Source organism: Carettochelys insculpta, chromosome 2 (genome assembly GCF_033958435.1).
Source record: "Carettochelys insculpta isolate YL-2023 chromosome 2, ASM3395843v1, whole genome shotgun sequence".
NCBI classification, from domain to species: domain Eukaryota; kingdom Metazoa; phylum Chordata; order Testudines; family Carettochelyidae; genus Carettochelys; species Carettochelys insculpta.
In genome coordinates, this window is record NC_134138.1 from 109,374,781 (window position 1) to 109,397,792 (window position 23,012).

General features: G+C 38.6%; 1 protein-coding gene across 2 annotated transcripts in view; it reads left to right on the top strand.

Annotated features, from left to right (window-relative positions):
- Positions 1 to 23,012, top strand: part of ZNF407 (zinc finger protein 407) — a 431,800-nt gene that overhangs the window by 130,319 nt on the left and 278,469 nt on the right. Inside the window, exon 3 of one of the 2 annotated variants that reach the window (XM_074987526.1) lies at positions 18,963 to 19,037. The exons of the other annotated variant lie outside the window; for it this stretch is intronic. Within the exon in view, the coding sequence (XP_074843627.1) occupies positions 18,963 to 19,037 (75 nt within the window). The remainder of the gene's footprint in view (positions 1 to 18,962; positions 19,038 to 23,012) is intronic. 2 annotated transcript variants of the gene reach the window in all.

A 23,012-nucleotide genomic window follows, 5' to 3' on the forward strand; every position in this document is an offset into this window, starting at 1 on the left:
TTGTTCTTCTTGGCCTCTGAGGAGAGAACAAGAGGCAATGGACTTAAGCTGCAGCAAGGGAGGTTTAGGTTGGACATTAGGAAAAAGTTCCTAACTGTCAGGGTGGTCAAGTACTGGAATAAGTTGCCAAGGGAGGTTGTGGAATCTCCCTCGCTGGAGATATTTAAGAACAGATTAGATAGATGTCTATCAGGGATGGTGTAGCTAGTGGTCGGTCCTGCCATTGGGGCAGGGGACTGGACTCGATGGCCTCTCGAGGCCCCTTCCAGTCCTAGTGTTCTATGATTCTATGATTAATCTTTGCTAAAGCAAGTTCAAGACTGGGCAGACAAGGTAAGTACTAGTCGCAGATTTTGAGGCTCTTTGGGAGAGCTGTATTTGGAGGCTTGCACAGTGCCTGCTTACACAACACTGGATTGAAGACAGAGATGTTGGTCCTTTGTTTTCATAAGTCATAAATTTACTTTGAAATTAATAAAATCTGTAAATTCTAACTAAGCCGTTTAAACACTTTGCTTGAAACACAATGTACATCTTTAGTATAGAAGATGGTAAATTTCCAGTAGGTTGTCAGTACTTTAAAGGTATGTGAAGTTCTTTAATTGGTATTCATTCAAGTAATTCTAATGGCAATAATTCCTGCATTCTGAAAGGTTGTGAAAGGCATTTCACACTATTTCTGTCTTTATCTGGAGTCTCTTGTTTACTTTCATACGATCTATTGTGTATACTTTTTCTGTTTGTTTCTTAGAAAAATATCCTTGTTTGGAATTATGCTATTCCTACTTGTCAGCTAACCAGAATGGGATATAACCTTGAAAACTATACAAAAAGGCTAGGAAACATAGAATAGTAGAGCCAGGTGCATAGCAGTGTAGCATTGTTTCTTTCCACAACCACATCTATTACTACTTCCTAGGGGTAGTTGCAATGTTAGGACATTTGGGGATTATGGCTTCTGCAGTGTTATGTAGGCAGAAGGGGTCATTAAGGAGCCTGAAATGGACATACAATAAGCTATATTCTGGATCATGTTACACAAAATAATTCCTTGTAAACATAAGTGACTTGGCATTATCAGCAGACACGTGTCCATTTCATTACTGTGAGGGAATGTGCAAGTTCAACGAATCAGAAGAGCATGAAAAGGAGACCTGGCATGAACCCCAAAACACACATACATACATATACTTATGCAAAAATAAAAAATAGCTCCTTGGCAGATCTGACTCACTTGTAAGTGGCTAATTGCTCAAACTGACACTGACCTTGGCAGCATTACAAAGATAACATGTTTTTTAAAGAATGGATTATTCTTGAACAATTTCTCCATTATATTAGGCTTGGACATCTTTTTCTAAAACCTCAGGCCTACAGGTTGAGCTATATGTATTTTTTATAACACACATTCCTGGCCACTACAAAGAAAAATCCACTTGCATATATGATAAAAGCTCATCTCTGTTCTGTGAAGAACAATGGCAGGGTGAGGTTATTGACGTAGATCTGAAGAGTTTCACACTTATTTCCATTTTTATGGGAATACCTTTGGAAGCTCCTAAACTGTAGATCAGCTCATGACGTTCAGTAACTTTCTGCCACCTTTTCTTGGGGATTTAAATGGGAAATTTAAGATTTTCCCTTTTCCTTTAGTATAGCATGACTAGAAGATGATAGGTTAAGGAACTAGCTTTAATGAAGTTATACTTAGGGAAACTGGGTGTTTCAGGAGATTAGTCATTGCATATGGATCCTGTCACCTTCAGGCTTCCTGGTCAAACTCAGGTCAACTTGATGCTGACAAAAGTTATTGCCATCTGTAAAAAGTTTGTTGCCCATAGTTTAATAAATCTCAGTAGTACAAAACCATCACCACAACTGGCACTACTCATTATAGTCACAATGGGGAGGATTTAGAATTGAAAGAAAATGGAGAGTGAACTTTATTTTTTTTTCTAAAGGGGGGAGGGAGCTAATTACAGACCACTGAGCCTAAGTGAAATACTAGATAAATTGCAATTATAATTAAAATGCATAGATGATAATGAAATAATAGGCAAAGGCAACACTACTTCTCCTAAGAAAAAAGTCTCTATTATAAAAAAAATGAATGGAGTAACCAAGGTAATGGACTTAGAAGAATCAGTGAATGTAACTTGTTTGGACAAATAGTCTTGGACAAAATCCCTGCAAACAGGGTTGCCAGCATTCATGCTATAAATAGGCAACCTTGACTTCAAAAATATGCCAAATGCAAGGTAATCCTATTTCAAAGTCAGTCTGGAAATAAGCAAATCCCTAACCCCTCCCGCCAGAGTTTGTGACTGGATCCTCTGGGGTATATGTTGTGAATCAACTGCACCCCCTCAAAGTCTGTCCTGCTTCATTGTGCCTTTTCTGACCCCTCACCATACACGCCCCCCATGGTTTCCCATGCCCTGGTGCCTCCCTGCGCCCCCAGTATTTTCCTTTGCCATTTACTGTCTTTGGACTGCTCTTTGCTCCCTTTGCCTGCCTCCTCGTCCTTAGCACTTCCCGTCAACCTCCACCTTACCCCTTATACTCCCTTCGTCCTTCACCCTATGTGCTTCCCCAGGCTCCCACTGTCTCATGGGGTGTCCCAGAGATGCTCTAATGCAGCACACACAAAGGCAGCTCAGGCAGGCAGGCAGAAAAAAATGGAAGGAACTAGTCTGAATTGGAATGTTAAAGCTGGCTGCTGCCAACAGGGACGTGCACATGGGGCTTTCCTTCCCAGCAATGTCCATAGCACCTAAAGGGGCTTTTCCTTCCTCCAGCCACGACACCCCAGCCAGATTTGGGGCTTTTCTTTCCACTTTTCAGAACTGTAACTGGTTCTTTTACAAAGACATGAACCATCTCCCCCCTCCAAACACCACCACTCCTATAAACCTTTCTCCTGGGGATCTTGGGGTGTGTTTGTCCAGAATTGGGTGACATTTGCGGAGACATGAAGGGTCATGTGCCCCAGCCCCTCAACGCTGCTGAGAGAGACAAGGGGCAGCAGCAGCAGGTGGAGAGAAACATGTTCACCAACCCATGGTTCACAATATTCACTGTATGCTGATTTAGCTGCATCTTTGCTGTAAATGAGGTAAAAGGACCATCCATGTTAAGCTTTTGACAGTTACTTTACTCCTTACAGTGAAAAGAAGGGAATTCCTTTTTGCCCATTAATAATTTTCTCTTGGTTACATACCTAGTGCAGATACGAACAGGTGATTGTGTACATTGGGGTTCTTTTGAATGAATAGCCTACGAAGAGTGTATTCATCTGATTGCATAGGGAAATTGCCTACAAAATGAAAGTGTGTGTGAAATAGTGATGACAAAATCAGTTTTTTACTAGAATGTTGAGAGTATTTTGTTTGGATTCCATTCATATGAAGAGGAAATGGTAGAACATTGATATTGGCAATAGCGTGTTATGTAATGAATTTTTCATTTTTGTGCACGTTTACAAGAAAAGATTCCATTAAATTGGGGGAGGGCAAAATACAGCCCGCATGGGTGCATCTGGCCTGCCAAGCCTTTCAATCTGGCCTGCAACTGGCCCCTACAGATGCAAAGGGAGAGAGTCTGAGCCCATGGGAGCGGAGAGATTTTGCTGGGGATGGGGAAAGTGCAGCACAGTTACCACCCAATAGAAGCCAAGAGATTTTGCTGGGGTGGGAGGGGCACACCCAAATCTTTCTCGCTCAGCACAGAGAGCCATATGGAATAGTCTGTGGGCCAGGGCATCTGAGAGTCAGGAAAGCCCTCTTCAGAGTACTGCTGGCCAGGAGCTGCCTCTGGCTCCACAACTCAACTTCCTCCCAGAGCCTGCACCCACTCCAACATCCCTCCCCCAGACTAGAATCCTCTCTTGCACCCATATCCCCTCCCAGACCCTACACCCCAATACCCTGCCCCAGGTCACAACCCCCTCCTTTACAAGACTCCATCTCAAAACCCACACCCTCTCCTACACTTCAGTTCTTTACTCTGAGGTCCCTTCTGCAGCCAACCTCCATCCCAGACCCCACACCCCCTCCATAAATAAGTGCATCCCTTTACCACTTAACACAATTTTGGAGTGCCTCCTCCAGCAAAAATTATTGCCCACCCCTGCACTAAATAGTGTGTGTTATTTATGGCCAGTCCTTGACAAGTGGCAAAAAAACAATTTGACGTCAGTTGGAGCAGGGTCCTCCTTTTTATGGCAGTTGGTGGATCCAAAACATAATTAATATTAACAGCCCAAATAGGTAGCCAACAAAAGAGGCAGTCAGAATAATACGAACGAAATAAAAATTATCTGAAGGTCACCTTACATGCAAATGGTTTGCATCTAAACGTAATTAAGATAAGCATATACACATGGTAATCTTAGTGTTCAAGTTAATAGGGCTTCTAATCTTGCTGCATTTTTATTCTCATTTTAAAAAGTCACCTGGGCTTATTTAAAAAACGATCGGATATGAAACTGCAAAGTAACTAGCTCATGTAATTGTCCTTCACTTGTTTGTGAAATGAAAAAAAAAATGTTATGAAGCTCTGTCCGGCAAGGTGTTATGTGCCCTCAGTTGAAGGGAGTTCAGCAACCTCTAGAAGGTACTCAGCATCTTTCAGCATAGAGCCCTTTGCTGAGATTGTTTTTCTATCTCTTAAAGTGCATTTTAGAGTGCATTTAATTTATGCTTGTAAAGAAGGGTGTATGTTAGAAAATGTCTGAAAATTCATTCCTGTAAGCAAAGAAAAATAACATTATTTAAGCACATACTATAGCTATTTAAAAAAACCCAAAAAACAAACAAAAAAACCTGTCTATGCTCATCAATATTTTTAAGGTTCCTGCTCTCTTGCCCCTTCAATTAAGGCCTGATCTTGCAAGGTGCTGGGTGTTCACAACTCTGTTTTTTCATGGGAAATGCTCAGCCCTTTCTGGACCCTTGTCCTTATGAACATTTTGAGCACTGCAGTGATGGGAAATTTCAAAATGGAATTCAGCAAAAGAGAGGACACCTTCTGCCTTGAAACGAGGCAGGGAGAGAAATGGGTATAAGTAATCTATAACAAAAACAAAGTTATGCTTTTCCGGTAGAGTTTCTAAATGAAGCGGAATCAGGTATAATGGCTTAAAATAGTGCACAAATTTGTCAGAACTGATCAGCTGGATTGTTACCCAATGAATACTGAAAATGTTCTGTTTCTAAGGCTTGTAACAGCCTACAGGCAATCAGAACTCAAAATGTTATTTGATTATATCAGAATGCTAATGAAATTATTATTAATGGCACATATATTAATCTTAATGATTTATGTAAATATGAGCAAATATAAAGCTGTGTTGACAACAAAAAGATTATTTTCCTGGTGAAAGGAAACCTTGGGTTAAACTCCAGTAAATTAAATATAAAACACTTTGTTATAAATACCAAATATCAAAATAGAAATTTTCTGATAGAGATGGAAAATATAAATAAAGGCTTGTCTTGGTTTTCATGGTTTTAATGCATCCCTATTGAATAAGTATGCCTTTTTTAGTGTTTTTATTTCGATTGTGGATTCATTTGGGAAATAATTGAATTTAACTAGGTTTTTTTTTCTTTTATGTTTGCCACACTTTAGGTTAATAAAATAAACACACTACTCCTCACTCCTGTAAAATAAAAGTTATAAAAATTTTAGTCTTAAATACATTTGTTAATGAGGTTTAAAATGATTTTATGTTCTTATTCTTGGTGTCTTTGTTTGTTTTGTAATAGCATGATATTTTTAGTAAGGCAATGGATTTCTATCTAGAGAATGTAGAAATTTGTTATTCTATAGTTGCAGTCATAAAGCGTACATTAGATTTTTATAGTTATCTACTATTAAAAATGTTTCGTTTTGCCAGTGTGATATGATCTTTACATTGCGGTGGGTGAGAAAGAAAAAGAGCATTATTATATATAAGAATTTCATGGCATGTTACCTGTTGAGGGCCCTGTAGAGTCAAAAGTATAGTACAGTGACTTCTTGACAAAGTGACAGACAGTAGCAGCCTAGTGTCACTGTGTATTATCACCTCCTGCTAGCTGGAAACACTCCCTGAAGCCGGTCTAGGTTGTATAGTCCTAGATGAGGTCTTCATGGGTGCTGACCATAAAAAGTTCATCAAAGTAATGAGGCGAGGCGAGAGCTTGGCGCTCATGGGCAGAGCACAGCACCAAGGAGTGTGAACTGGCTCCAGCTGTGACAATAAAACAGCAGGTGGCTGCTGTCATTAGGGGTGGCAGATGAGGCAGGGGACTAACATTCAGCCCACAAAACTCTCATTTGTTAGCCATCGCCACTGTACCATGCAAAATAGCTTCCATCTCAGTCAATTTTACTTTGCAAAATATTACACACTCGCCACAAGAAAATTAGAGCCTTGGGTTTACAGGTTCCTTTGATCTTATTATCACAGAACTGTGCACTGTCAAGTTAACTGGTGATCTGGGTTCTTTTTTTCCCTCATGAAGAGCAATTTGAAGGTTTTTACAATAATTTTATAATGTGGCATTTTCACCCAGCCATTTGTTTCCTACTTAATATTTTGCACTCTTTTGTTTATAAAACAACTCCTCTCCCTCATGCATGCTACATCTGCTATTTGCTGCTTACAAAATCAACTTCTAGACTATGCTGTAAATATCACATGGTTGTCAAACTTTCTACCTGTTAAGTTCATAGTAGCAGCAGAAAATACAGATCTGGACATTTTACCACATCAGTGTCTTTGCTAATCTCAGGAATGAACCTGATGGTGAAAAAAATTGATTTTGTATTTTATTTTATATTTTTTTCTCCACATTGAAATAGGAAGTTATTGTGGCTTACTGTTCTAATACTTGTGGGGAAGGACTTAAAGTATTTCAGACTCGAGGCTTATTTCGATTGGCATCTTTCTGGAACCGTGAGTTCAAACTCTCACAACAGCTACTCGGGCCTTCATTTTTCATTTATTTTAGTGGCTGCATAATGTTCCATACACTTTACCGTGTACGAGTCTTTAACATGTACCCATAAAAAGGAGGCCTCTTTTGCTCACTACAATAAGAGCCACATTATCCAAAAAAAGGCTCACTTGCATATACAAAATAGAGCAAACAATAACATGCTTGTATTTAACAGAGAGGAAGCCATGCTAGTCTATACACTATCAAAACAAAAAGCAGTCAAGTAGCACTTTAAAGACTAGCAAAATAGTTTATTAGGTGAGCTTTCGTGGGACAGACCCACTTCTTCAGACCAGACCAGACTCAATATTTAAGGCACAGAGAACCAAAAACAGTAAGCAAGGAGGACAAATCAGAAAAAGATAATCAAGGTGAGCAAATCAGAGAGTGGAAGGGTAGCGGGGGGAAGGTCAAGAATTAGATTGAGCCAAGTATGCAGACGAGCCCCTATAGTGACTCAGAAAGCTCCCATCACGATTTAAACCATGTGTTAGTGTGCTGAATTTGACTATAAAAGCCAGCTCGGCTGCTTCTCTTTCCAGAATGGTGCGATAAGCAGCCGAGCTGGCTTTTATATTCAAATTCGGCACATTAACACATGGTTTAAATCGTGATGGGAACTTTGAGTCACTATAGGGGCTCGTCTGCATACTTGGCTCAATCTAATTCTTGACCTTCCCCCCCACCCCTCCACTCTCTGATTTGCTCACCTTGATTATCTTTTTCTGATTCGTCCTCCTTGCTTACTGTTTTTGGTTCTCTGTGCCTTAAATACTGAGTCTGTTCTGGTCTGGCTATGGTCTGAAGAAGTGGGTCTGTCCCACGAAAGCTCACCTAATAAACTATTTTGCTAGTCTTTAAAGTGCTACTTGACTGCTTTTTGTTTTGATGCTTGTATTTGCATGCAGCACGTCCATTGTGAATACTTACCAGGTAATGTGAATTCAAGTGAACCATTAGACTCATAAATGAACAGTTTATATGTGCAAATATCTCAGTAGTCAGTGAATTTTCACTGGGGGTGTGCTCAAATAGACGTATGCAAGTAGTCTGCCTTTAAAAAAAAATCTTTAACATCACGTGGAACTTTTCACAACAGTATGGGTTTACTTCTTGGAGTCTTAGACCAACATTTCCATTTTACCCATTATAGTGCCTTGTGATGGTGTGTTGGTGCTCTGTACTCCTGAAATAACTGCACTGCAGCGGTTCTTTCTTTGAATCATTGGTAAAATACTTTCATATATCTTAAAATGCCATGCATTGCAAAAAATTTAAATTATTAGAATTATTTGATCAGAATGTTGGAATTCCCTAGAAATTTCAGCAGTGCAGTCAAGGAGGAGAAAATTTTTTTTTTTGGTTTTTTTTTAAAGAATAACTTCTGTATAACTTAGCTCAGAGAAAACTGAGAGAAAAGTAAGTGTACTGGACGAGAAATGAAATTATTAGGAACAGAAGAAGAGGCAGGAGCAGTGACTGCACTCATTGTCAGCAACTAAAATCTCATAACAAGGAGGAGACATAGGCCTTGTTTTCCAATGCCTTCCTCCCATTCTGATATCTATATTTAAAAATAAATCATTAGTTCTTACTTAACTTGCTGAAGACCAAGCCATACTTTTTAAGGGTCTGATAAAGACTTAAAATGGGCACACTTACCAGCCATGTGCACTAATTAAAAAAGAGCAGTCAACTGGTCAAGGACCTGGTTGCCCAGCAGCTTTGCCCATCTCCACCTGCTGGGTAAAGGAGCAAACCGAATAGGTGTGCCATGCCTTGAATACTAAAATCTGCGAGATTCAGGTGGTGGTGGATTACAAGGAGGAAAGAATAATAGAGCTATATGCCTTTTACAAGTTCTGCCACGTTAACTGTACTCAGGAATTCAGTCCCAAGAATAAGTGCACCAGTAACATTTAGTCCAATGCCAACTGCCAGGACTGGGGAGTTGGAGGTCTCTGAGATAATCATGTCGCTGGACATTTCTGGCTTACCATCAGCCCAGTGACTTTGATCAACAAATGGAACAGTGTGGGATGGGGAGTCTGAGTGTGATGCCCCCTTGCTGATCTGCCACTTGAAAGGGTAGTTGCAGTTTCTTCAGCAATGCATCTTCACTTCTTCTGGTCCCTGGTGTTCTAGAGTGGTCCCATAGAGAATTCATTAGAAGAGTCATGCTTAGATGCTGCCAGTGCATGAGTAGCATTGGCTGAGTTTGCAAGAAATGGATGAATTGAAAATTATGATGAGAGGTACCACCAGCACTGTCCCCTGAGGATATATGAACAGGCTTGGAACCTGTAAACTGCAAAGATTGCAAACTGCTCTGTCCAGGGGCTAATAATGAGGGTTACCCTTCCTGATAATTCTTTGGCAGGCATGTTCACCTACACTTGTCTACCTAGAGATTAAGCCAGCTATTTCTCATGATTTAAGGAACCTCTCACTCAGTCATTGGGATGCAACAGGGATTACAAAGTCATACATACCTGTGGATGTGAGTGCCCATTTGATGGCTTTGGAAAGTGTGGTTCTGATGAAGAGCAAAAGTAATACAGTAACAAACCCAATAAAAAAGAACTCTCTGAAGTGTCATAGTCACAAGCCTTTCTGCCTGATTTGTCTCCTTCATCAATTTTTTTAGTTTGTGAGGAGCAGGGAATTCTGGGAGTCTCATCACGGAATGCTCTGGGATAATATTCTGTACTATCAAAAAAGGATAATTTTCTTCTTGATCGGAAGGAGCACGAGCATCCCAATGTGAAACTCAGATTAATGGCTCTGTCGATTTAGGTATTGAATTCTAGTTTGGGAAAAAGAGTACTCATTTTTGTAGATGGAGATTGAGGCTCAGCATTACGAGTGAGATGACAACATCAGTCATACCTGTGGGGTGAAATCCTGGCCTTTGGGACCTCAGTGGGGCTAATTGTGTCCTCTCAAGTAGCTCGCTAGTAATATGATTCAGTGTCTCAGTGAGTGAAGGAGAGGTTCATGGGTCACACTACTTAGGCTAATGAATTTTGTTGCTAGCTCCTTATTGGGGACAACAGATGGGAACCAGATCATAGTTGTATGGGGTTGGAAATAGGGCAGGCAGTGGCAAGTGTATTGGGAGACAGGGAATATCTGGGCTCTGAAATCTGTAGAACCATTTGTTATTCAGCTTGCGAACACTTAAAAATCTTGATTTATTTTCAGAGAATTGAGATGCCCTGATTTAGCATCACAAACGAACAATCAGGTTTTCAAGAATAGTGCAAGCTTTGTTATCCGCCATACATGGGGAATGTGGGTTGCTGGTTAATCAGCGGTGCCAGGTACTCAAGCTTTTTCACAAATGTAAAAATGTTTAAGAAATGAAATAACCTTACTTAACATTAAACCTTTTAACGCTACTAGTGTATACAGTACTATACAATTTACTCCTTCTCTGCTGTCTTAGGACCATCAGACAAATGCAGCTTTCACAAATGCTGGAAAATGATGCTGGATAGCTATTAGAATTTTTCCGTTTAACTGAAGGGGGAATTGTTTTGCCATCTATGGCAAATGCCGATTAATTAAGTTTTCCAGATATTAAAGTGCTGGATAACAAAGCTTTTACTGTATTATCATTTTTTCAATGTTGATGATAATTTGTTTTTGATGCAAAGCACTCAGCGAACACTAAGCCTCAGGTTGCATTTCAAATTTATGAAAACAGGTTCTGTATAGTGGCAGACTGGGAGCATGATAGCACTGATACAAAGCATTTTTTTAAAGTTCTTTGTGCAGCTGTTAGCTTATCAAACACCTGTTAAAGGTGACAGTATACAGATGTTTGACAGACAATGAAAAATAATTTAACATGTGATTCTTTTAGCTTAGAAGTGATTTGGTAAGGTGTGTTTGGAAATGTAATTACATAGCTGTGGTGCCTAGCGTTATCACTTAACATTCATTAACTCCTCAGAATATTGAAACAAAGATATCTTGTAATGGTGCTAATTTTGTCCTATGTTTGCAAAGTGGATTCTTGATAGAGTGAACACCTTTTGACTTCAAAATTTTTGCCACTATTCAGCTTTTTAACATGTTGCCTGTGCAAGCAAAGTAAGTGTGGAGATGTTATTTTTAACTAAAATAAGCAGTTGAGTAATATACTATAAATAGACTACTTCTTACTGAAATTGAACTTTCCAGCATAGCCAAACTTTTGATCGGGGTGGAAAAAGTGCTCAAAAAGTTACTTGAGTAAAAGTGCTGCTACTTGCACTTTTGGGTACATGAGTACAATCAAGGTGCGATGTGTATGTGTGTGTGTGCATGTGTTTTGCTTTTACTCAAGTAGTTTTCCAGAGGGCCACTGGTGACTTGTTAAGTTCATCTGCTCTCCCAACCCCTCTAACTACTGTACTTTTACTCTAGTAACTTTTTGGGTACTTTTTCTACCTCTGCTTTTTATACACATTCTATTCATCATAAAATCATAGATACATTTACTTTGATCTTTAGATGTTCAGCATATCAAGTCACCTTCTGTATAGATTTTCAAATTTAAGAAAACATAAGATAGAATACGGTACTACAGTTTTATTTTGTATTGCGAGAAATGCCCACTGAGCTCAACATTTTCTTCAAGAGGATTGTTGTTTTTAGTAATGATGCATGAACACCTTCAGTTTCCTTGCCAAACATAGGTGTTTGGGGAAAATTAAAAGGCACATGGTCCCTAAAATTGATTGTGTTGTGTTTGTTTTTTGTCTGACCCGTTTCACAGGTCATTAATTTTTAGTTAGCCTGTTCATTAGGTAGAATTTTCCTGTGAATACTATTAGAGTCCTCCTAATTCCAGTGAAATTCTAAGGAAAGAAAATAAAATCTTGACACTCTTTCTCGTTCATTTTAGAATTCATAGCCACAGCAAATAAAGATCCACTTTTTTATTTATTTTAAAGGAAATTCTGTTGTAAATCTCATCAAGCTGGCTAATGTTTGCTGTGGTTTTGACCATAGATTGTATGCAGTATTTTCTGAAACAGTATACACCGTCTTCTGATGGTGCTCTTCGTGGTACTATGAAATCAATAATATTTCTCTTCTTTCATGGTGACTGTCATTATCAGGATTTGGAATCTGTATTTTCTGATCACCAGTCACTGAATGGGGAAACCATTCAGAGCATTCTGACTCACAACCCAGTTGAGGCAGAAGAATTGAGATATGTTAGTTTTCTATTTGCCTTTTCTCAGCCTCAGACTCTTATACCAGAAGAGGTGGAAGGAGACAATACAGCTTGGTGAGAGAAAGACAGCAATGAAAACACGCTGAGAGACAATTGTCTCTCTTTTGGATGAGAGATACAGAAATATGCAGGAACAACAGAGTTGATTGATTGATAGTGTGCAACTCATCCATAATGATCTGTCTGATACAGACAGTAAATTATTCTGTAGATTGATGTAGGTCAGTGAACAGCACATTGACAATCCCGTTGTCTATAATTATGTTCAAAAGGGGTCAGGATCAGTGATGGATATGCCGTATAGGTATACCCAAGGCATGAGATGTTCAGAGTATTCCTCCAGTGTTGCCATATTCTGAGAACTTTCCTGTTCCCCATGTGCACTGAGCTGCATTCAAAGAACTTTAAAAATATATCAGGAAAAACTGGGAGCTGGTTATTATGTATCTATCTAAAACCTGTTTTCTAAAATTCTGCTTTTTTAGACTTAATTGAGTAATGATAAATCTCCATTGCAGGGATAGCTTGATTGTAGAGTTGTACGGACCTTCATTCTCATTCACAAAACTGGGATCAGTTTTCTGGTCTCTGTCCTAGCGTCAGTCCCAAGAGTGGAAGGAGGGGGTAGGACAGAGAAATCTGAGTGCTTATTTATTAGTAATATCCTGTCTGGCTAAATAGGGCACAGCATAGTTTCCACTGAGTCATCATATTGGCTTTTTAAGGGGTACTGAAGGCAGCTGGGGATCTGACTTTTCAAGATACTAAGGTCTTATGACTCTCCCCTTCCCCCAAGGCTTGAAAATTTGAGCACCAGGCCCAAATGAATATCAAAGCAAAGTCTACACAGTTGCTTACAGCATGCTAGTGCAAGCCCTGCTTGCATAAGCCTATGGACTTGGGCTGGGAGGCTTAGTCCCAGATGTAATGGAGAGATACCTATAAGGGCCAGACTATCCTGTTACAAAGACTCCGCTGCTAGGTGAGTCAGCAGAAGAGCCCTGCTTTTCCACCTACTGATCCTGTCACCCTGTCACAGAAGGCCTGCGGCCTTTCAGATCCGTGGATATCTTCCACAACAGACTCAACCCTGCCAGATATTTCATTTTTTAAACTGAGTCCCTTGTGTATAGTCCTGTTAGAGAGTTATTGGGAATCCAGCCTGGACCCTTCAAAGTAAGCAAACAGAAATGAAGGGTTTTAGACTTGTGCTGCATGGGAAAAGACAGCTTCTTTGTACAAAATGTTTACTTCCTAATCAGTTTTACAAATTTCTTTAGTGTGTTATCTTATATTCTCCTACTCCATAGACCACACTGCCATAGACCGCACTGCCAAAGCAAGGTTTGTGACTTTTGGCAGCAAAGTTCTGCACCGGTTTATGAATTAAGTACTCAGAGTCAAAGATTCAACAAAATTAGATCTGTAAAATTTCAACATGCAGTGATTTGTATGCCCAAAGCTCTATTTTGATACACATATCTATAAATATGTTTTTATTAAACAGGGTCAGATACATGTGGGTTATGATCTTTGTAAAACTTAACAATATGAGTTCCATTTAGTAGTTGTCACAGGAACTCGCTTGAAACCACTGCGAAAGCTTTGGAACAACTGCTGTGGGGGTCAGGCCCTGGTCTCTTCCACACAGCATGTGACATATAACTGGCCTGTCCTGCACATATGGAGGAAGCAAGTTACCAGATTTTCAGCAGATTTTATTTCGTGAAAGAGAACGCTCTGTAAAAAATGAATTGAATAAAATAAATGAAAGCTTCCACAGTAGTTTTTAACTTCCACATGTAAATCCATAGTACCTTATTGTTGTAAGACTATTGTTAAACATGAAATTGCTTAATAGGATTGCTACCCATCCAAGTTTTTATGTGGAGCTGGGCTTCTGTGAAAGGGTCCCATTTAGGGTTTCCAGGTTCCCAGTTTTTGACTGGAAGATCCAGTCAAAAAGGGCAGCTGGTAGCATTCAGTCAGATGTCCTGAATGGACGCCAACATTCGGTTTACTTCAGGCCAGGGAAAGGCATCAAGTCATTAACCTGCACTGGCCCCTGCTCCACCAAGACTTCCTCCTAACTCCATGCAGGTTCTTTGTCAGGCTGTAGCAGGTCCTGTTTCAGCTCTGGACAAGAGCAAGCACAGGTGGGCCCAGGGAGGTAGGTGGAGAAGATCCAGTGAGCGATGGGGGAGAGGAGAAGGAGCAAACAATGGAGGTGGAAATCTGGGGGCAAGAGATGTAGTGTAGGTTGTGTCTTGTGGAAAAAGGCAAAAAAAAGGGCTGGGGCCTGAGAAGGAGGCCAAGAAGGGCATAGGGCTTTGAGGGAAGAAGTGGAGCACAAGCAGGGCCTTGGGAGTCCAGCTACCAGCTATTAGGAAGGAGACAACCCTATTGCCTAACGGTTGTATAAAAATTCCTTCCATTTCTGGTATTATCAACACAAAAGCAATATTTCATTGATCATAAAAAATTATTAAAGTGGCAGTACATTTCCTAACTTTTTTACAACATATATGGTAGTTAAGAAATCAAATTACGTCATTGTTATAACTTTTTAAATTTTAACTTATATCTTAAGTAGAATAATAGATCACGACTCCTTTCCTGACATTTTAATACTTTCTATTTATGCATTAATTGTAACTATCTAAGCTTTCATGTATAAATGATCTATGTCAGTCTAATTCACTTCACTCCCTCGGTGTCACACAGTCTTTTATTAAAGATGGTTTTTAAAACTATATAATATTTGTGGTAACTTGAAATGTAAATTATTCATGCCTGGTCTGTAGTGCTGTCACAGCAATGGTGCTCTGCCCTTGTGAGATCACATGTGAAAGCCTTCATTCCTCCTAATGAACTTTTCTCCATTCTAGACACATAATTAATCTTTTTTTGGTGGGCGTGGGGGAGCAGAGGACCCTTGGAATGGTTTGCAACCAATTCCACATGACTAGGCATGTCTCAGAAGTTGTTTTTGTGAGCATGCGATTATCTCCTTGCTTTTAATTTTGTGATTAGTCCATCAGTCGTGCTGTTGAACTTCCTTTCCTTAAGTCCAGTGGTCACAGGAACTGCTCTTTAAGGGAGCTGGTTCTGCTCAAAGAGCTGACTGGTAGTCCCAGATGCCCTTGGCAGTATCACCAAATCAAGTATTCAGAAATCATGGGTCAGGCTCCTCCAAGTCATAACATTTTCAAAAAGCAATACATCTGCATTCTTCTTAGACTTCTGATTTTTGATATTGTTTCACATTTTCAAGCATCTCTCCTAAAAATTGTAAGCTAAGAGTTTTCCAGTCATCACCTGGTGCTGGAAGTTGAGACTTTGAGAAAACTATTGTGTATCACAAATCTTAGTAATATTGCAGAAGATGTCAGTGGCACCCAGACTCCATTGCTTGAGGAACCTGTGTAACTCTACGTCCCATAACAGTAAACATGGTCTAGAGTCCTCCCAAAAATCCATAGATGATGTACTTCTGAACCCCAGAGCCATCTTCTTGACATATAGACTGAGTTCTAGGAAAAATGTTTTGCCTGAAGGAAGTGCTTTTTGTTATTATATTGAACTGGATCTGGCTGGAACCCTCATCCCATTCAGGGTCAGAGTGAGGCGAAACTGATTCGTTACCAACAGGCAGAACAGGCTCTCAGGCTGGCTGAACAAGCTGTCAGTATGCTCTAGCCCCCGTTCAAGGTGGGGCCACAACAAGTTCAGGCATTCAGACCTAGGTTCAGATTGAGCACCCTGACAGTACACCCTGTCTCTAGCTCTGGGCGGGCCAATGAATAGTCTAGGTGTTCAGGCCTATGCTCAGGCAGAGCAATGGTAAATGCACCCAGGCCCTGGTTCAGGGCAGTGCAGCAAGCAGTTCAGGATGCTCAGGCCTGTGCTCAGATCTGCCAGCTCTGGCAAAGGGCTGACAAGCACAGGTGTTTGGCCTCAAAATAGGAGGTGACTGCCTCCCAGGTTTAGGGAGACCCAGGCCTGCCCACCACCCAAGGGCCCTAACAGTGGCAGGGCAGTCTGCCCCTGTGTGAGCAACATGCTGACTCAGGCTGCTTCCATTTCCTCTGCTGAATCAGGGTCTGCTATTCCTGGGCTACTTCCCAAATCCCCTGGGAATATGCTGACTTGGGACCAGGTCTTATGAGCCTTCAGAGAATGCGGTCTCCAACAGGGCTTCCAGCACCTTGGGTCCTGAGGTTGGCAGTAATTCTGGCCAGTCTTTTTCTTTCTGGTAGTGCTGGCCAGCCTCCCATCTCCGGAAGTCTGGGAGCACGTCTGGCACCTTCAGTACCTGAGTCTTAACCGAGCTTTTACTGCCTGCCTTTATAGTTCTGGCTTCATCCGTCTGCTTAATGTAGGCAGGACAGGAGTGATTTGGCTTTGTCCACCAGGGCCTCTCGCGGAGTTCTTCCCATTCTGGCTCAGAGGAGGCCAAGCTGCGGCACTACACTTGTGTAATAATTATTGCTCATGTATTTAATTTCTTTTAAAAATGACACCATTATCATTTAAGGCTTGATCCTGCAACTGACTGAACACTACCTGAGGTAGGGTGAATGACTTTATCTCCCGCCCCGGTACTCAACATATCTCAGGAACATTGAGCTTTTCGGTGTTGGGGCCTTTCGTGTCACATGTGAATGGTGGTTCTAATGGTGGTTCCTGAAACATTTAGAGTGGCAGTGTTCATCTTTGTTTTACCATTTTGTTTGTGCTATGGAAAAGCAGCAAAGTGGTTCTGCAGACCTGTAGCACTGCAGATATTAAGCTGTTCACATGAGATCAGTTTTTATACAGCATTAGAATATAAGGCCTTTTCCTTGTCTGTCTGATTTGCGCATGCGGCTTTTTCTCTATTTCCATTACAGAAATGAGCAAAGTATTGCAGTATACTTTTTTCCCATCTGGAATCCTCAAGTGCCCAGATTCTGATGAAAAACTTTCTTAGGAAATGTTGCAAAAGTTACTGTGATTTTTTTACATTCAGTGAACTATAATGACACTTTGTTATGTGAATAACAACCCTTGTTCTCCCACCTCAGCAGATTCCTTATTGTGTCGCTCTCACACATTAGTATTTTAATTTTTATTTTTCTTCTAGACAAGAGAGAGGATGGACTTGTTTGATTAACAATAATAGTATTAATTTTAAAATGTTGTGGATATACTTATAGCAATGTCAAAATGACTGCTTTCTGTTCAAAAATAACAGTAGCAAATTTGGAATGCCTTATACTATTGGAATGCAATTTTATGTCAGTACAATTATTTTCCTTATGTACAGTAATTCTGATGGCATTTGCATAGTAATAGTCATGATAGTATGGTAGATTATTCAGGTTTCTAAAGATTGTGTGTCCATACATATTAATTCCATATGGAAAAAAAAGAGTCCTTGGTATTTTTAATGTCTTCTTATAAAAATAATGAAGTCACTATCATTATAAAAAGAATTATGTTCTTCACCCTGAAGGCTTCACAAAAACGAGATTCTCTGTAATAATGTGAAAGTGCCCAAAGTAGATCAGACATGGAGAAGATACATTAACATATTTGTAAAGGAAAAGTACTGTTTCTTGGCTTTTGTGGCTCATATATGCCTTAATGCTACAGAGTTTTACAGTCCTTGCATTGTCCATTAGTGCAAACATGTCCAGATGAATTCAGCGTTTAATGTTAAAAATCTTATAACATGCCAGTTTGATTTGTAGCCCTTCATATCACAGAATGCTAATTAAAATCATATTTTTGCATATGTCATGCCTTTCATGTACATATGCAAATAGATTCTATTGCCTTTCAGCTATTAGTAATTAACTTTATGAAGGACAGCTGTAATACATAATTAACAAAAATGTTTGCAAGCCCTTTTTCACACTGAAAGTTATTGCAGTAAAATTTTTGCTTAGTTAGAGAACCATTTTAGTTTGAAGCTTCAGTATGATATCTACATTGTTTGAAGCAGTCACATGATATCCCTGAATTGATGTTACGGTGTTACCCCTGGAAGAATGGTACTCAGTAGGCTGCTATCTTTTTCATTACATAGGTCAGTAGAATTAAAAGTAAATGAACTGCTTTGTGCTTGATACAAGGTATAATTTCAGGTAATACATATGCTGTTTTTCCTGATGTCTTGGTGCCACTTGGGCAAAATTCCTGTGCACAATGCAATCACAAACATTATTCCCCCATAGTTATAACAAGAAATTCTAAGACCAATAACATGATTTTTTCCCTGATTTATCTCCTTAAATAATTAAACTGTTGAAGATTGAACAAACACAAATAATGAGTTAAGGGCCTGATCCTGCTGTCCTTATTCATGCAGCATTTTCACTGTAATCAGTGGGACTACTCATGTAAGGAAAGATTTGCAGGGTTGGAATCTATTACATAAGTAGAAGACTAGAGAATGTAATATAGATACAAAATAAATTTTTTTCAGTTATATTCCATTAAGTATTTTTTAAAACTGCAAAGGGAAACAGAAACAAAATGCTTGCATCTGTTTACCAGTGATTTGTTTAATTGTATATCTGTATAAGAAAACCAAAAATTTGATGTAGATCTGTAAATTGCTGTTATAGTGGAATAGACTTGTAAATTTAAAAGTAGGTTATGATATATTGAGCTTAACAAGTCAACCGGTTAGATTTATCTTAACATATGCTTAGCTGTGTATTTTATAAATGAAAAAATTAACTTTTTTTTTTTTTAAGGGTGGCTTTTGTGATGAAGAAACACTTAAATACTCATTTACTGGGCAAGCATGGGGTTGGTACACCAAAAGAGAGGTAAAGTACTGTGTTTTACTACGTTACACAAATATGTTTATGTGTACTGCTAAAATTTTTCAAAGTGCATTAAGTACTTTGATAGGGAACCTGGTAATATAATATATGCATACATTTACTTCATATGATATGTAAATAAACATGATCCTGCATTCCTAGCCCACCCAGAATTGCCACTGGATTTGTGTGTATAAGGAATATAGGTTTGTGGCTCGTTGGTCCTTGATCAGTGAAGAAAGCTGTAAGTAGTATTTAACTTTCAATGTGTGCTTAAGTCTCACTGACTTCAGTGGAAATTAAGACGTACATAAATGATTTGCTGACTGGAAAACCCATGGATCTCATCACATGCTCACTGAAGTCAATGGAAGGATTCCAGGAGACTCTAATACGGGCTAGGTCTAATTCTGCGTATATTGGAATATGGCTCAGGCAGTTATGATTTTATTTGGACAAAACTTCAAAAGTTGTGTCTGGCCTTCCCAAAGACAAAACCAAAATATGTATGTGTTTGGTTTTGGATTTGGTTCTTATAGATTTATAAAATAGTTTACATTTTCAAACAAAAATAGCCCCTCCCCTTAGGTTTTGTTGATTCATTGGAGTCACAACCACCAAGGTAAGGGTGGGCTCTGGAGCCACAAATTCCCCAACCTTCTAAAAAATGTTGATGGGAGATGCCTGGGAATTCTGTGTTAGGTTTTGGCCCATCTCTGATTTCTCTGCCCTTGTTCATTTACTCAAGTTTTGTGTAAGTTTTTGCAAGTTTTGTTTGTAAACACATATTTTTTCAAGTTCTAAAATGAATCTAGCGTGCTAGAATCCTTATATTTTTAAAATACCTTATCACTGAAACTATGTATTTTATCAGGTCATCAGATTACCAGATTTTGCTCCCCATTTGCACCATAACTAATCCAACATTGCACAGTGAATGATTTTTTAGGCAAGTTGAAGTGTAGTAATTTCTCAATTAAAAAAAAAAAATCCCCTAATTGCCCAGTATGGGCTTTCGAAACATGTAATATAGATCAGACTCCCAGAATCATAAGATATTTTATCATGCCAGGAAATAGAAAAGCCATGGCTTTGCAACAGTTTGTATATTATTCATTGTTATTCAGTTGATGAATTATGAAAAATGTCAAATATTTTACAAAAAACTGTTTTTCAGGCATTTGATACCATTTAGCTAATATTTTAAAACCACCATTTAACCTACTCCATTATATTGGGTATGGATATAAACATAATTTTTGAAAAAAATAATGCGAAATAATATTCTGTGATGCGGTGCTCAAGGTAACTAAAACCAGGATATTTTATATTTTAATAAATGTGGTTTATTTTTACAAAATTCCTAGTTGTGACATAATTTAATTATAGAACTCTCAAAGTCATAAGAACTGTCCTGACAGTTACCATTTTGGTTTACTTCTACTGAGGACAGTTGGCCATATCTTTATTTTTAAATTCTATAAGTGTCTTTTTCTTATTAGAATATTAAAATTATTTTTGTAAATGTTGCAGGTTTGAAAATGGATTACCTGTGCACCATGTTCATGATCAAAAATTGTTTTAAACCAAAAAGCATTCAGATAACAGCTAGAGGATTTCCTCTTCAGAAGAGGGAGAGTAAATGGTGGGTTCAGTGTGGTAGTAAAAATTCTATGGTACAGTGCAATTTTTTTCTTCGTACCGTAACAAGCTCCTGTTAAAGACACTAGAAATGAAAGCAGATCAGGCCCTTTCTTGCCATCAATTCATCATAGGTACTTTTCAATTGACTTTAATGTAGATTATTAAACTAGCAGATCACCCCCTGGCATGCCCTATGTTGTATTATATGGGTTGTATATATTTTTAAAGCTGTATCCTTTTTGGTATTTATTATAAAGTTTACTCTACAATTTGTTGAAGCAGAATTTTAGTTACAGCACTATTACATCAAGATTATTCAGAGTTCTGCCTTTTCCTGGAGTACAGAATAAGTCATGGAAGAAAAATAATTACATTTACATTAAATCATATACAAACAGTTTACATTTGATATTTAGTTTGCTGGCCCAGTGGAATTTTGCTGTAGTCACAAGAAGAATTCCATTCAAATATATTCTTCTACCAAGGGATACATACTGCCTACCAATCAGAAATACTGCTTGAAATAACCTCTGTAACCCTTGTGAGTATGAGTACAATAAAGCATACACACAACAGATCTCCAAATATATGCTCTGATCCTGGGGTAGATTTTTCATGTTCACCATCTTAAATTTATTCTTTAAACAATGGATGATTTTAATCTAAAACAGAGTTAGTTTTGGAGCTCTCCTGCATGTTCCTGTTTCCCTCCATCTTTTCCCACATTGCTCAAAGGCTTTTTGAACCATCAGGCAGCGTAGGGTTGCAAGAGAGTGACATGATGTGTTCCCACCTGTCACAGGCTTTCACGAGCTGCTTTCACAGCACTCCAAGCCCTTGGTGCCCTGACAGCAAAGAACCAAGCTCAAGACACTAACCCCAGTGTCCCATCTGTGTTGCATATTGTGTTACAGCTTTATTGCCTCCCCTACCTCCAGCCAGCATAAACATGATTTTTGAGTTATTTACTCTCTCCTTTTTAATTCCTTATTTTGTCTTTGAATATTTCTTATTCACAATACTTTTTTTTATCTGGCACATCCTGTTAATGTACATCAGCATTGGGTACTAGTGGCAGGACTGCAACAGCAATATAATTTTCTAGTGGCAGTCCCTGTTTGGTGATAGCTAATATTTAAGCAGCGTAATCTAGTACAATAAATACCCGAACACCCCTCCTTCTCCTTCCACATTCCACCTCCCTTTATGGAGTAGACTGATGTCTTTTAATGGCTTTAGGAACCAAAGAAACTCTTCATCAGCATGTTGAACCATCACTTTGCACATAACTGTTCTCTAAATTAAGTTACTTAGTTTTCTTACCTATTTAAAACATTAATGCCTTGACTATAATTTTGCAAGCTTGCTATATTTTAATTTCTCTAGGACAATATAATCAGTTTATTTTTCATGTTTTGAATTAGATTTTGCCTTCTGATACATTGCATATTATAGCAAATACTAATAGAAGTTAGCTAAATAGGCTGTGACAATTAAATTAATAATGCATTTTGTTTGCAAGTGTTTAGTCTTCATGGTTTGACTGATATATGCAAAGATGGTAATTTATTAAAAATAAATTCATGTAATTGTACTACAGAGCTTGATGGACCAAAAAAAGTTGTCAGCATGACTATCATCAAAAACAGAAAATTGAAATAAGTTCAAAAGTGTACATTGAAAAAAATTAAAATATTGTAAACACTGAGAAGTTGGTGTTCTTTTAACAAACTTCTTAAAGTATTTTCGATGACAAGCACTGTGACAGTTCTAAGAAAACGAAATTCTTTTTGCAATTTAGAGCAGTGATGCTGGACTTCAGCAGCTTATTTTCTGCTATTTTACATCCTCCATAAGTATTAGTCTTCAATATGATACACAGAATGAAGGTGTCGTGGAGGCAGTGCTCAGCATGTGCTCATGCAAATCAGGAAATCAAGCATAATGAGTAAAGTTGTTCTTCAAACATTTTTATGTGGCTCTTACTTGAAAGGGAAGACATGTTGAAAAAGAGAAATTACCACAGAATTTAATGCAGTTAAAATTCAAGAAGTTTATAGCAAAGAGAATTATAGTGAAATGCTGATGTACTTCAGCAAAAAAAGTACTGCTAGACCATTATGGTCCATTATCAGAGAATAGCTAAATCAAAGAGAGAACATTTTTGTACAAAAATTCCTCTGGTTTGTTTTTTTTTAAATCATTTTATTGGAACCGTGATGCTGATTTATTGTTGACTTGAAAGTGCCTCAACACTGGTATGTTATCTGCTAAGTTCAAGACCATTACATATTTGGGAATTCAGTGTCAGTAATCTTCATGGGACCTATAACT